The 14967-nt window shown below is 43.5% G+C and overlaps 1 protein-coding gene across 5 annotated transcripts in view; it reads right to left on the reverse strand.

The window, feature by feature from the left end:
* MLC1 (modulator of VRAC current 1) overlaps nucleotides 1-14967 on the reverse strand; it is a 104902-nt gene that overhangs the window by 12515 nt on the left and 77420 nt on the right. For all 5 annotated transcript variants that reach the window (XM_056573732.1, XM_056573730.1, XM_056573734.1 and 2 more), the window contains 2 exons: nucleotides 1557-1679; nucleotides 1216-1383 (listed from right to left, as the gene is read on the reverse strand). In XM_056573732.1, coding sequence (XP_056429707.1) covers nucleotides 1216-1383; nucleotides 1557-1679 — 291 coding nt within the window. The remainder of the gene's footprint in view (nucleotides 1-1215; nucleotides 1384-1556; nucleotides 1680-14967) is intronic.

Consider the following 14967-nt stretch of genomic DNA (forward strand, 5'->3'; position numbering starts at 1 on the left):
CCCCCCGCCGGCGCATTAATAAATATATACCCCCTGCCAGCGCAAGTATAATGTATCCCCCACCGGCGCATGTATATGTACCCTCGCAGCATATATATACATATGTCACTGCTGTGCTGTGAATGAAAAGCATTCTAGCAGCAGCCAGCGGCCTGATGCTGCTGATAGAAATACTTTTCATTCATACTTCAGACGTCTGCTGGCACTATGTGCTGCTAATAGAAGTACTTTTCATTCATAGCGCTGCAGGGGTATATGTATATAGAAGCACTGGGGGGTGCAGACATATAGCGTTATCTGCCCCCCACAGCGCTTCTATATACATATGCTGGCACTGCGCTATGAATGAAAAGTATTTCTATCAGCAGCATCGGGCCGCCGGCTGCTGCTAGAATGCTTTTCATTCATAGCGCAGCGGTGACATTTATTAATATTTAAATGCGATGCAGGGGGCATATTATAAATGCGCTGGGGGCTAGATATATAGGCTATATGTCTGTCTCCCCCTGCAGTGCTATGTATCTTGCCCCCCAAAGCGCTTTTAATATAGATATGGCCCCCTGCTACTCCCAATGTTCATTTTTAAATCTCTTGCTGAGAGCCCTGAATGGCTCCTCGGTACTGACCATTGAGGGCTCCCCGCGGGGGATTCAAAAATGAAAGTTAAAACACACCATTCATCGCAGGGTTGCGGAGCTTGCTGCCTGCTCCCCTGCTTAACTTTTGATCTCATCGGGTCTCGGAAGTGAGACCCGATACGATCAATGCCTCAGCCCCTGTACTACAACTCCCATCATGGAACAGACTCTGTTCCATGATGGGGGTGGTAGTACAAACACTATTGTAGCCTCCCCAGCTGTATGCAGACTCCCGCAGCCAGAGAATTACTACTCCCCTCATGGATAGAAGTCTGTTCCATGATGGGAGTAGTAGTAGTCCCGGCTGTGGGAGTCTGTAGGCAGAGGTGTTACGGCCATACATGAGGGATGTTATAACGGGTCTTAACTGATGAATATTTATTCAGCCATTAGCACCCGTTATTTCATCCGTTATTATACATCCGTTTTCTCCGTTTAATAACTGATGAATGCTGATGAATGCTCATAGTGTGAAAACAGCCTAAGAACTAGACAGCTTTAGTACATTTTGGCCATCATTTTCATTTAGCATTTGAATTGCACAATGTAGGTGTTCTTTAGTTCACCTGAAACTTACTTCATTACTCCTGTAATCAGACTTGTTCAAGTGTGACACATTCCACAATGAATCCTGCAATCTCATTTGCGATTTGTAATGTACACACTGAATGATGGTGACATTCGTGAGCACAGCCTGTATCAGTAGGATCAGCATGAGGAGTAAGAGCAAAACCTCATGAAAATGCTAAAAGAGATAAAGTCAACTAATCACACATCTTATGATGCCACATACTCACTTGATAACATGATCCAAGTAATCACAGAAAACAAAATCAACTAAACTAGTTATGTCAACATGTAGAAACTATATTATGACACGCTAGTACACATCATTGACACATACAGTATAATACTTACATTAACAGCAGGTGGGTACGTTTTAAAAAAATGTATTGTTCTCACAATATTGACAGATAGATAGGCAGATGTAGAAAATAATACTGGCGATGTAACACTGGTAGTGGCAATCACAACTTCAACCTAATGGAACCACAAAAAAAGTAAGATTACCTGATGCAGAGATAAGCTGGCTATACAAATGTCTTTGTAATTGTCTTTTAAAGGGGGGGGGGGTTAAGCATTCTGGAATGCAATATGCTGCATTCAGTGTCTTTCAGAGAAGAGATAAGCCACTGCCTATGGGGTTTGAAAAGGTTTGGTGGATTTAGGAGCAATGGCTGTAGGACAACAAGATGGACTATCAAACTGTGGTGATGGTCGTGCTAGTCCATAAACAAGCATGATTGCTGTAATTCAACATGCTTAGCTATTTTTAAGTCTCCCACAGTCATATTCAACATTCACCAATTAAACATGTATGGCATAACCTATTGGTATGCCATAAATATATCTAAAATAACTTAGAACGGAAAGTATAACTGGTTTGAGACAGCCAGAAATATTTTGCTTGGACAAAACGGGACACTACAAAGACATTAAATATTATGGTCTCAATATCATCAGTTTGTAGCTGAAGAATGACCAACACTGTACTTACCCAAATAAGACCAAAAGCAAGAAGTAAACACACGGGGAGATTTATCAAAACCTGTCCAGCGGAAAAGTTGTACAGTTGCCCATAGCAACCAATAAGCTTGATTCTTTCATTTTTAACAAGGCCTCTGCAAAATGAAAGAGGTGATCTGATTGGTTGCTATGGGCAACTTTTCCTTTGCACAGGTTTTGATAAACCTCCCCCACAGAGCATATTTAAGGTCAGTTTTCTGCTGAAATTTGGGTTGTCTCAAGTCTCTCTTCATAGCAAAAGACAGCTGTTTTACAATCAAGTCAATGAAAAGTAGAGGAACCTCATTTCCCTTCAGGAATACATCCAGGAAGTTAATATAATAAAAAAAATAGAATAAAACATACTTAACCCCTTAAGGACCCAGCCCAAATATACCTTAAAGGGGTACTCCAGTGAAAACCTTTTTTCTTTTAAATCAACTGGTGGCAGAAAGTTAAACATATTTGTAAATTACTTCTATTAAAATATCTTAATCCTTCCAGTACTTATTAGCTGCTGAATGCTACAGAGGAAAATCCTTTCTTTTTGGAACAATGATGACATCATGAGCACAGTGCTCTCTGCTGACATTTCTGTCCATTTTAGCAACTATGCATAGCAGATGTATGCTAAGGGCAGCATGGTGGCTCAGTGGTTAGCACTGCTGCCTTACAGTGCTGGGGACTTGGGTTCAAATCCCACTAAGGACAACAATAAAGTATTATTATTATTATAACGTCAGCAGAGAAAACTGTGGTCGTGATGTCATCAGAGAGCATTCCAAAAAGAAATGAATTTCCTCTGTAGTATTCAGCAGCTAATAAGTACAGGAAGGATTAAGATTTTTAATAGAAGTAATTTACAAATATGTTTAACTTTCTGCCAACAGTTGATTTAAAAGAAAAAAGGTTTTCACCGGAGTACCCCTTTGGGGACGGAGCCCATTATAACCCTAAGGACGGGAGCATTTTTTGCAAATCTGACCACTGTCACTTTAAGCCCTAATAACTCTGGGATGCTTTTACTTATAAATTTGATTCCGAGATAGTTTTTTCGTGACATATTCTACTTTATGGTAGTGGTAAATTTTTGTCGCAACTTCCATCATTTCTTGGTGAAAAATTCCAAAATTTTATGAAAAATTTGAAAAATTTGAAAATGTAGCATTTTTCTAACTTTGAAGCTCTCTGCTTGTAAGGAAAATAGACATTCCAAATAAATTGTATATTGATTCACAAATACAATATGAGGGCTTCAAAGTTCAGCAGCAATTTTCCAATTTTCCACAAAATTTTCAAAATCGAAATTTTTCAGAGACCAGTTCAGCTTTGAAGTGGATTTGAAGGGCCTTCCTATTAGAAATACCCCAAAAATGACCCAATTATAAAAACTACACCCCTAAAAGTATCTAAAATGACATTCAGTAAGTTTGTTAACCCTTTAGGTGTTTCCCAGGAATAGCAGCAAAGTGAAGGAGAAAATTCAAAATCTTAATTTTTTACACTCGCATGTTCTTGTAGACCCAGTTTTTTAATTTTTACAAGTGATAATAGGAGAAAAAGGCTCCAAAAATTTGTAACCCAATTTCTCTCGAGTAAGGAAATACCTCATATGTGTATGTCAAGTGTTCGGGGAGGGCGCAGTAGAGGGCTCAGAAGGGAAGGAGCGACAATGGGATTTTGGAGAGTGAATTTTGCTGAAATGATTTTTGGGGGGCATGTCACATTTAGGAAGCTCCTATGGTGCCAGAACAGCAGAAAACCCCACATGGCATACCATTTTGGAAACTACACCCCTCAAGGCACGTAACAAGGGGTCCAGTGAGCCTTAACACCACGCAGGTGTTTGACGACTTTTCGTTAAAATCGGATGTGTAAATGAAAAAAAAAAATGTTTTCACTAAAATGCAGTTTCTTCCCCAAATTTACCATTTTTACAAAGGGTTATGGGAGAGAATGCCCCCCAAAATATGTAACCCCATCTCTTCTGAGTATGGAAATACCCCACGTTAGGACGTAAAATGCTCTGCGGGCGCACTACAATGCTCAGAAGAGGAGGAGCGCCATTGAGCTTTTGGAAAGAGAATTAGTTTGGAATGGTAGTCAGGGGCCATGTGGGTTTACAAAGCCCCCTGTGGTGCCAGAACAGTGGACCCCCCACATGTGACCCCATTTTGGAAACTACACCCCTCACAGAATTTAATAAGGGATGCAGTGAGTATTTACACCCCACTGGCGTTTAACAGATCTTTGGAACAGTGGACTGTGCAAATGAAAAATAAAATTTTTCATTTTCACGGACCGCTGTTCCAAAAATCTGTCAGACACCTGTGGGGCGTAAATGCTCACTGTACCCCTTATTACATTACACGAGGGGTGTAGTTTCCAAAATGGGGTCACATGTGGGGGGTCCATTGTTCTGGCACTATGGAGGCTTTGTAAACTCATGTGGCCTTCAATTCCGGACACATTTTCTCTTCAAAATCCCAATGGCGCTCCTTCTCTTCTTAGTATTGTAGTGCGCCCGCCGAGCACTTTACATCCACATATGGGGTATGTTCTTACTCAGAGGAAATGGGGTTACAAATTTTGGGGGGCTTTTTTCTAGTTTCCCTTGTGAAAATGAAAAATTTAGGGTAACACCAGCAGTTTAGTGAAAATCCATCCAACTTTAATGAAATTTCGTCAAACACCTGTGGGGTGTAAATGCTCACTATACCCCTTGTTACGTTCCGTGGGGGGTGTAGATTCCAAAATGGGGTCACATGTGGGTATTTGTGTTTTTGCGTTTATATCAGAACCACTGTAAAATCAGCCACCCCTGTGCAAATCACGAATTTAGGCCTCAAATATACATGGTGCACTCTCAATCCTGAGCCTTGTTGTGTGCCCGAAGAGCGTTTTACGCCCACATATGGGGTAATTCCGTACTCAGGAGAAATTGCGTTACTAATTTTGGGGGGCTTTTTTTTCCTTTTACTGCTTTGTGAAAATAAAAAGTATGGGGGCAACACCAGCATGTTAGTGTAAAAAAATAAATAAATCTTTACACTAACAGGCTGGTGTAACCCCAAACTTTTCCTTTTCATAAGGGGTAAAAGGAGAAAAATCCCCCCAAAATTTGTAGTGCAATTTCTCCCGATTACAGAAATACCCCATATGTGGCCCTAAACTGTTTCCTTGAAATACGACAGGGCTCTGAAGTGAGAGAGCACCATGCGCATTTGAGGACTAAATTAGGAATAGTATTGGGGTGGACATAGGGGTACTCTCCGCCAGTGATTCCCAAACAGGGTGCCTCCAGCTGTTGCTTAACTCCTAGAATGCATGGACAGTCAGTGGCTGTCCAGAAATGCTGGGAGTTGTTGTTTTGCAACAGCTGGAGGCTCCGTTTTTGGAAACCCTGCCGTACAATACGTTTTTCATTTTTATTGGGGGGGACAGTGTAAGGGGGTGTATATGTAGTGTTTTACTCTTTATTATGTGGAAGTGTAGTGTAGTGTTTTTAGGGTACATTCGCACTGGCGTGTTACGGTGAGTTTCCCGCTAGGAGTTTGCGCTGCGGCAAAAAATTTGCCGCAGACCAAACTTGAAGCAGGAAACTTACTGTAAATCTGCCCGTGTGAATGTACCCTGTACATTCCCATGGGGGGGGGGGGAGTTGTACTTTTGCAACAGCTGGAGGCACACTGGTTGGAAAACCTTCAGTTAGGTTCTGTTACCTAACAGTATTTTCCAACCAGTGTGCCTCCAGCTGTTGCAAAACTACAACTCCCAGCATGTACTGATCACCGAAGGGCATGCTGGGAGATGTAGTTACGCAACACCTGGAGGTTACGCAACTACAACTCCCAGCATGCCGAGACAGCTGTTTGCTGTTTCAGCATGCTGGGATTTGCAGTTTTGCTACATCTGGAGGGCTACAGTTTATAGACCACTGCCCAGTGATCTCCAAACTGTGACCCTCCAGATGTTGCAAAACTACAAATCCCAGCATGTCCAGACAGCAAAGAGCTGTTTGAGCATGCTAGGAGTTGTAGTTTTGCAAGATCTGGAGGGATACAGTTTAGAGACCACTATATAGCGGTCTCAAACTGCAGCCCTCCAGCTGTTGCAAAACTACATATTCCAGCATGCCCAAACAGCAAACAGCTGTCTGGGCATGCTGGGAGTTGTAGTTTTGCAACATCTGGAGGGCTACAGTCTCAGACTGTAGCCCTCCAGATGTTGCTAGGCAACTTACCGGCTTCCGTAGGATCCAGGGAGCCGTCCTCTTCTGCCGCACGCCGCCTGCGCCGATCTCCGTCGCCGATCCCAGTCGCCCGCAGCCTCCAGAGGGGTAAGTGGACCTTCGGCGTTTGGTCCCCGTCGATTTCCCCGTCCTGCCCCGCCTATTGTGGGAGGGCAGGACGGGGAAAACGAAAGTAAACCCCTCCGTCCCCGATCTGCTATTGGTGGTCGCGTCTAGACCACCAATAGCAGAGATAGGAGGGGTGGCACCCCTGCCACCTCACTCCTATCGCTGTAGGGGGATCGTAGTTGTCTTAGACAACCGTGATCCCCCTTCTATTCCGGGTCACCATAGACCCGTAATGACCCGGAATCGGCGCAAATCGCAAGTGTGAATTCACTTGCGATTTGCGCCGATCGCCGACATGGGGGGGGGGTCTAATGACCCCCTGGGCATTTGCACGGGGTGCCTGCTGATAGATATCAGCAGTCACCCCGGCAAGGTCCCTGCCCGGAGCGCGGCGGGGACCGAAATTCCCACGGGCGTATGGATACGCCCTTCGTCCTTAAGTACTAGGACGCAAGGGCGTATGCATATGCCCTTTGTCCCCAAAAGGTTAAGGACCCGGCCATTTTTTTTAACATCTGACCACTGTCACTTTAAGCACTAATAACTCTGGGATGCTTTTACCTTTCATTCTGATTCAGAGATTGTTTTTTCGTGACATATTCTACTTTATGTTGGTGGTAAAATTTTGTCGATACTTGCATCATTTCTTGGTGAAAAATTCCAAAATTTAATGAAAAAAATCGACTTTTACTTTGAAGCTCTCTGCTTATAAGGAAAATGGATATTCCAAATAAATGATATATTGATTCACATATACAATATGTCTACTTTATATTTGCATCATAAAGTTGACATGTTTTTACTTTTGGAAGACACCAGAGGGCTTCAAAGTCCAGCAGCAATTTTCCAATTTTTCACAAAATTTACAAAATCTGAATTTTTCAGGGACCACTTCAGATTTGAAGTGGATTTGAAGGTCTGTCTTATTAAAAATACCCCGTAAATGACCCCATTATAAAAACTGCACCCCTCAAAGTATTCAAAATGACATTCAGAAAGTTTGTTAACCCTTTAGGTGTTTCCCAGGAATAGCAGCAAAGTGAAGGAGAAAATTAAAAATCTTCATTTTTTACACTCGCATGTTTTTGTAGACCCAGTTTTTGAATTTTTACAAGGGGTAATAGATGAAAAATCCCCCCAACATTTGTAACCCAATTTCTCTCGAGTAAGGAAATACCTCATATGTAGATGTCAAGTGTTCGGCGGGCTCAGTAGAGGGCTCAGAAGGGAAGGAGCGACAATGGGATTTTGGAGAGTGAATTTTGCTGAAATGGTTTTTGGGGGGGCATGTCACATTTAGGAAGCCCCTATGGTGCCAGAACAGCAGAAACCCCCCACATGGCATACCATTTTGGAAACTACACCCCTCAAGCCACGTAACAAGGTGTTCAGTGACCCTTAACACCCCACAGGTGTTTGACGACTTTTCGTTAAAGTCGGATATGTAAATGAAAAACAAAATGTGCAGTTTTTTCCCCTAATTTATCATTTTTACAAAGGGTAATGGGAGGAAATGCCCCCCAAAATTTGTAACCCCATCTCTTCTGAATATATAAATACCCCATGTTAGGAGGTAAAATGCTCTGCGAGCGAACTACAATGCTCAGAAGAGGAGCACATGGCATACTATTTTGGAAACTACACCCCTCAAGAAACGTAACAAGGGGTACAGTGAGCCATAACACCTCACAGGTATTTCACGACTTTTTGTGAAAATTGGATGTGTAAATGAAAAAAAAATGTTTTTCACTAAAATGCTGTTTTCCCCAAATTTTACATTTCTACAAGGGGTAATAGGAGAAAATGACCACCAAAATGTGTAACCCCATTTCTTCTGAGTATGGAAATACCCCATGTGTGGACGTCAAGGGCTCTGCTGGCGCACTACAATGCTTAGAAGAGGAGGAGAGCCATTGAGCTTTTTGAAAGATAATTTGTTTGGAATGGAAGTCGGGGGCCATGTGCGTTTACAAAGCCCCCCGTGGTGCCAGAACAGTCGACCCCCCTACATGTGACCCTATTTTGGAAACTACACCCCTCACAGAATTTAGTAAGGGGTGCAGTGAGTATTTACACCCCACTGGCGTTTGACAGATCTTTGGAACAGTGGGCTGTGCAAATGAAAAAATGTAATTTTTCCTTTTCACGGATCACTGTTCCAAAAATCTGTCAGACACATGTGGGGCATAAATGCTCACTGCACCCCTTATTACATTACGTGAGGGGTGTAGTTTCCAAAATGGGGTCACATGTGGGGGGGTCCATTGTTCTGGCCCTATGGGGGCTTTGTAAACACACGTGGCCTTCAATTCCGGACAAATTTTCTCTTCAAAATCCCAATGGCGCTCCTTCTTTTCTGAGCATTGTAGTGCACCCGCAGAGCACTTTACATCCGCATATGGGGTATGTTCTTACTCAGAAGAAATGGGGTTACAAATTTTGGGGGGCTTTTTTCCTATTTTCCCTTGTGAAAATGAAAAATTTAGGGTAACCCCAGCATTTTAGCGAAAAAATTTTTTTTTCTCATTTTCCCATCCAACTATTTTGTCAAACACCTGTGGGGTGTTAAGGCTCACTATACCCCTTGTTACGTTCCGTGAGGGGTGTAGTTTCCAAAATGTGGTCACATGTGGGTATTTATTTTTTTGTGTTTATGGCAGAACTGCTGTAAAATCAGCCACCCCTGTGCAAATCACCAATTTAGGCCTCAAATGTACATGGTGCGCTCTCTCTCCTGAGCCTTGTTGTGCGTCCACAGAACATTTTACGCCCACATATGGGGTATTTCCGTACTCAGGAGAAATTGCGTTACAAATTTTGGGGGTCTTTTTTTGCTTTTACCGCTTGTGAAAATAAAAAGTATGGGGCAACACCAGCATGTTAGTTTAAAAAATATAACAAATTTTACACTAACAGGCTGGTGTAGACCCCAACTTTTCCTTTTCATAAGGGGTAATGTAGTGCAATTTCTCCCAAGTACAGAAATACCCCATATGTGACCCTAAACTGTTTCCTTGAAATACGACAGGGCTCTGAAGTGAGAGAGCGCCATGTGCATTTGAGGGCTTCATAGGGATTTCATAGGGGTGGACATAGGGGTATTCTAGGCAGTGATTCCCAAACAGGGTGCCTCCAGCTGTGGCTAAATTCCCAGCATGCCTGGACAGTCAGTGACTGTCCGGAAATGCTGGGAGTTGGTGATTTGCAATAGCTGGAGGCTCCGTTTTGGAAACGCTGCCGTACGATACGTTTTTCATTTTTATGGGGGGAGGACAGTGTAAGGGGGTGTATATGTAATGTTTTACTCTTTATTATGTGTTAGTGTAGTGTAGTGTTTTTAGTGTACGTTCGCTCTGGCGGGCGTTTACAGTGAGTTTACCGCTAGGAGTTTGTTCTGCGGCGAAAAATTTGCCGCAGCCCAAACTTGAAGCAGAAAACTAACTGTAAACCTACCTGTGTGAATGTACACTGTACATTCACATGGGGGGACAAACCTCCAGCTGTTTCAAAACTACAACTCCCAGCATGTACTGACAGACCGTGAATGCTGGGAGTTGTACTTTAGCAACAGCTGGAGGCACACTAGTTGGAAAACCTTCAGTTACCTAACTCAGTATTTTCCAACCAGTGTGCCTCCAGGTGTTGCAAAACTACAATTCCCAGCATGTACTGATCACAGAAGGGCATGCTGGGAGATGTAGTTATGCAACAGCTGGAGGTACCCAACTACAACTCCCAGCATGTACTGATCGCCGAAGGGCATGCTGGGAGATGTAGTTATGCAACAACTGGAGGTACACAACTACAACTCCCAGCATGCCAAGACAGCCGTTTGCTGTTTGGGCATGCTGGGATTTGCAGTTTTGCAACATCTGGAGAGCTATAGTTTAGAGACCACTGCACAGTGATCTCCAAACTGTGGACCTCCAGATGTTGCAAAACTGCAAATCCCAGCATGCCTAGACAGCAAACTGCTATGTGGGCATTCTAGGAGTTGTAGTTTTGCAAAATCTGGAGAGCGACCGTATAGAGATCATTGTGCAGTGGTCTCAAACTGTAGCTCTCCATCTGTTGCAAATCTTCAAATCCCAGCATGCCTAAACAGCTCTCTGGGCATGCTGGGAGTTGTAGTTTTGCCACATCTGGAGGGCTACAGTTTAGAGACCACTCTATAGAGGTCTCAGACTCTAGCCCTCCAGATGTTGCTAAGCAACTCAACGGCTTCCGTAGGAACGACGGAGCTGCGTCGCCGTCCTCTTCTTACGTCAATCGTCGCCCGCTGCCGTCGCGGATGGGTGAGTGGACTTAGGCGCCAGTCCTGCGTCGTTTCCCCGTTCTGCCCCGCCTATTTTGGGTGGGCAGGAAGGGGAAACCGAAAGTAAAGCCCCCCGCCCCCGATCTGCTATTTGTCATCGCGTCTTGATGACCAATAGCAGGGAGAGGAGGGGTGACACCCCTGCCACCTCACTCCTATCGCTTCAGGGGGATCGTGGGTGTCATGGACACCTGCGATCCCCCTTCTATTCTGGGTCATCGGGTCACCATAGACCCGAATCGGCGCACATCGCAAGTGTGAATTCACTTGCGATTTTTACCGATCGCGACATGGGGGGTCTGATGACCCCCCTGGGCATTTGCGCGGGGTGCCTGCTGATCGATATCAGCAGGCACCCCGGTCCGGTCCCCGCCCGGCGGGGACAGAAATTCCCACGTGCGTATGGATACGTCCTGGGTCCTTAAGTACCAGAAAGCCAGGGTGTATCCATACGCCCTAGGTCCTTAAGGGGTTAAAGGGGTACTCCGGTGGAAAACTTTTTTTTTTTTTAAATTAACTGGTGCCAGAAATTTAAACAGATATGTAAATTACTTCTATTAAAAAATCTTAATTTGTCCAGTATTTATTAGCTGCTGAATACTACAGAGGAAATTATTTTCTTTTTGGAACACAGAGCTCTCTGCTGACATCACAAGCACAGTGCTCTCTGCTGACATCTCTGTCCATTTTAAGAACTCCAGAGTAGGAGAAAATCCCCATAGCAAACATACGCTGCTCTGGTCAGTTCCTAAAATGGACAGAGATGTCAGCAAAGAGCACTGTGCTCGTGATTAAGCAGAGAGCACTGTGTTCCAAAAAGAAAATAATTTCCTCTGTAGTATTCAGCAGCTAATAAGTACTGGAAGGATTAAGATTTTTTTAATAGAAGTCATTTACAAATCTGTTTAACTTTCTGGCACCAGTGGATAAAAAAAAAAAAAAAAATAAAGTTTTCCACCGGAGTACCCCTTTAACCCCTTAACGACCAGGCACGTATGAGTACATCCCTGCGCCCTGGGTCTTAAGGACCAGGCACATACTCATACGTCCTGACCAATGGCAGAGCAGGACACTGGGTTGCCATGGCAACTCCCCGTTCTGCCCACCCCTGAATGTCGCGGGGAACATGGGGAGAAGATGGAGGTCGGTACCTGCAGGAGAAGATGCCTGGGAACAGCTGATCGTCGCTGCAGACTGTCTGGATCCTGGCTCAGGTAGGGAAGCAACGTGGGGGGGGGGGGATGAAAGTGAAAGTAAAGTGATCATTACTGTGGCAACCACTAGGAAGGCCAAACTGCAACTCCCAGCATGCCCAGACAGCCAAAGGCTGTCTGGGCATGCTGGGAGTTGTAGTTTTGCAACATCTTGAGGGTCACAGTTTGGGGACCACTGTTACAGTGGTGCCCAAACTGTAGCCCTCCAGATGTTGCCAAACTACAACTCTCAGCATGCCCAGACAGCCTTTGGCATGCTGGGAGTTGTAGTTCTGTAACATCTGTCCCTTCAGATTTTGCCATTTTCATGACATTTTTGAAAATTGCTGCTCTACTTTGAAGCCCTCTAATTTTTTCAAAAAGTAAAAATATGTCCATTTTATGATGCCAACATAAAAAAGACATATTGTATTTGTGAATAAAAATAAAATTTATTTGGAATATCCATTTTCCTTACAAGCAGAGAGCTTCAAAGTTAGAAAAATGCTAAATTTTCATGAAATTTGGGGATTTTTCACCAAAAAAGGATGCAAGTAACGACAAAAATGTACCACCAAAATAAAGTAGAATATGTCATGAAAAAACAATCTCAGAATCAGAATATTCGGTAAAAGCGTTTTAGAGATATTAATTCTTAAAGTGACAGTGGTCAGATGTGCAAAAAACGCTCTGGTCCTACAGTGAAAATTGGCCTGGTCCTTAAGGGGTTTAAGGGGATAAGATGTCAGATCGCCGGGGTCCCGCGAGTTCGCTCTGTGCGTAATGACGGGCGATACAGGGGACGAAGCAGAGTGATGTAATGGCTCCGCCCCTCGTGACATCACGGCCTGCCCCCTTAATGCAAGTCTATGGCGGGGGCGTGATGACCACCACGCCCCCTCCCATAGACTTGTACTGAGGGGGGGCCATGACGTCACGAGGGGCGGAGCCGTGACGTAACGATGCTCCGGCCCCTGTATTGCCCGTCATTATGTGCAGAGCGAACTCGCTCTGTGCAGTAATGATAGCGCGGTGCCGCAGCTATCATGTGACATATTCTACTTTATGTTAGTGGTAAATTTTCCTCGATACTCGCATCATTTCTTGGTGAAAAATTCCAAAATTTTATGAAAAAATTGAAAATGTTGCATTTTTCTGACTTTGAGGCTCTCTGCTTGTAAGGAACATGGACATTCCAAATAAATGATATATTTATTCACATATACAACATGTCTACTTTATGTCTCCATCATAAAGTTGACATGTTATTACTTTTGGAAGACATCAGAGGGCTTTAAAGTTCAGCAGCAATTTTCCAATTTTTCGAAAACATTTCAAAATTAGAATTTTTCAGGGACCAGTTCAGGTTTGAAATGGATTTGAAGGGACTTCATATTAGAAATACCCCACAAATGACCCCATTATAAAAACTGAACCCCTCAAAGTATTCAAAATGACATTCAGTATGTGTGTTAACCCTTTAGGTGTTTCGCAGGAATAGCAGCAAAGTGAAAGAGAAAATTCAAAATCTTAATTTTTTATATTCTGCATGTTCTTGTACAGCCAGTTTTTGGATTTTTACAAGGGGTAAAATGAGAGAAATCTTCCCAAAATTTGAAACCCAATTGCTCTCTAGTAAGGAAATACCTCATATGTGTATGTCAGGTGCTCTGCGGGTCCACTACAAGGCTCCGAAAGGAAGGAGCGACAATGGGATTTTGAAGAGTGAGTTTTTCTGAAATGGTTTTTGGGGGGCATGTTACATTTGGGAAGCCTCTATGGTGCCAGAACAGCAAAAACCCCACACATGGCATTCTAGTTTGGAAACTACAACCCTCAAAGAACGTAACAATGGGTACAGTGAGCCTTAACATCCCACAGGTGTTTGACGACTTTGGATGTGTAAATTTTTTTTTATTTTTATAAAACGCTGGTAATAGGAGAAAATGCCCCCCAAAATTTGTAACCCCATCTCTTCTGAGTATGCAAGTACCCCATGTGTGGACGTCAATTGGACTGCGGGCGAACTACAATGCTCAGAAGAGAAGGAGTCACATTTGCAAATTTTGCTGAAATGGGGGGGGGCATGTCGCATTTTGGAAGCCCCTATGGTGCCAGAACAGCAAAATAAAAATAAAAAACCCACATGGCATACTATTTTGGAAACTACACGCCTCAAGGCACGTAACAAGGGGTACAGTGAGCCTTAACACCCCACAGGTGTTTGATAAATGTTCATTAAAGTGGGATGTGAAAAGGAAAAATGTTAATTTTTTACACTAAAATGCTGGGGTTACCCCAAATTTTTCTTTTTCACAAGTGGTAAAAGGAGAAAATGTCACCATAAATTTGTAGATACATTTCTTTGGAGAAAGGACATATCTGGGCATAAACAGCTCTGCGGGTGCACACCAGTCTTGGAAGAGCAGGAGTGCAGTCAGGGGCCTTGAGCTTTTACATAGCTGCCTATGGAGCCAGAACAGTGGGACCCCCCCTCAAGGAACGTTACATGGGGTAAATTACTAAAATGGGGTACAGTGGGATGTAAAATCATAAAACAGTTTATGTTCCCAAAATGATGATCCAGAGAATAGCCAAACCCAGAGGGTAGCCAAACCCTATGCTCTGAAGCATCATTTTGGGAATATGATGTGTGTGGCTGTCCCTAACCTGTTGCCTCAAATGTGCACCCCCGCTCAGGTGGAGAGAGAGCGCTGCGCGCTTGAGGCATCATAAAAAAGTCCCCGATGATAGTGACTCAGTGACCTATGACCCATTTTTGGAAAAAATACCCCCAGAGGACTTATCAGGTTTTTTTTTATGAAAGAGCTTTTTGGGCAATTTAGTGGTTTTATGGGGTTAAAACTTGGAATGTACTCTGGACTTGGTACATTG

The sequence above is a fragment of the Hyla sarda genome, chromosome 4 (genome assembly GCF_029499605.1).
Source record: "Hyla sarda isolate aHylSar1 chromosome 4, aHylSar1.hap1, whole genome shotgun sequence".
Lineage (NCBI taxonomy): Eukaryota > Metazoa > Chordata > Amphibia > Anura > Hylidae > Hyla > Hyla sarda.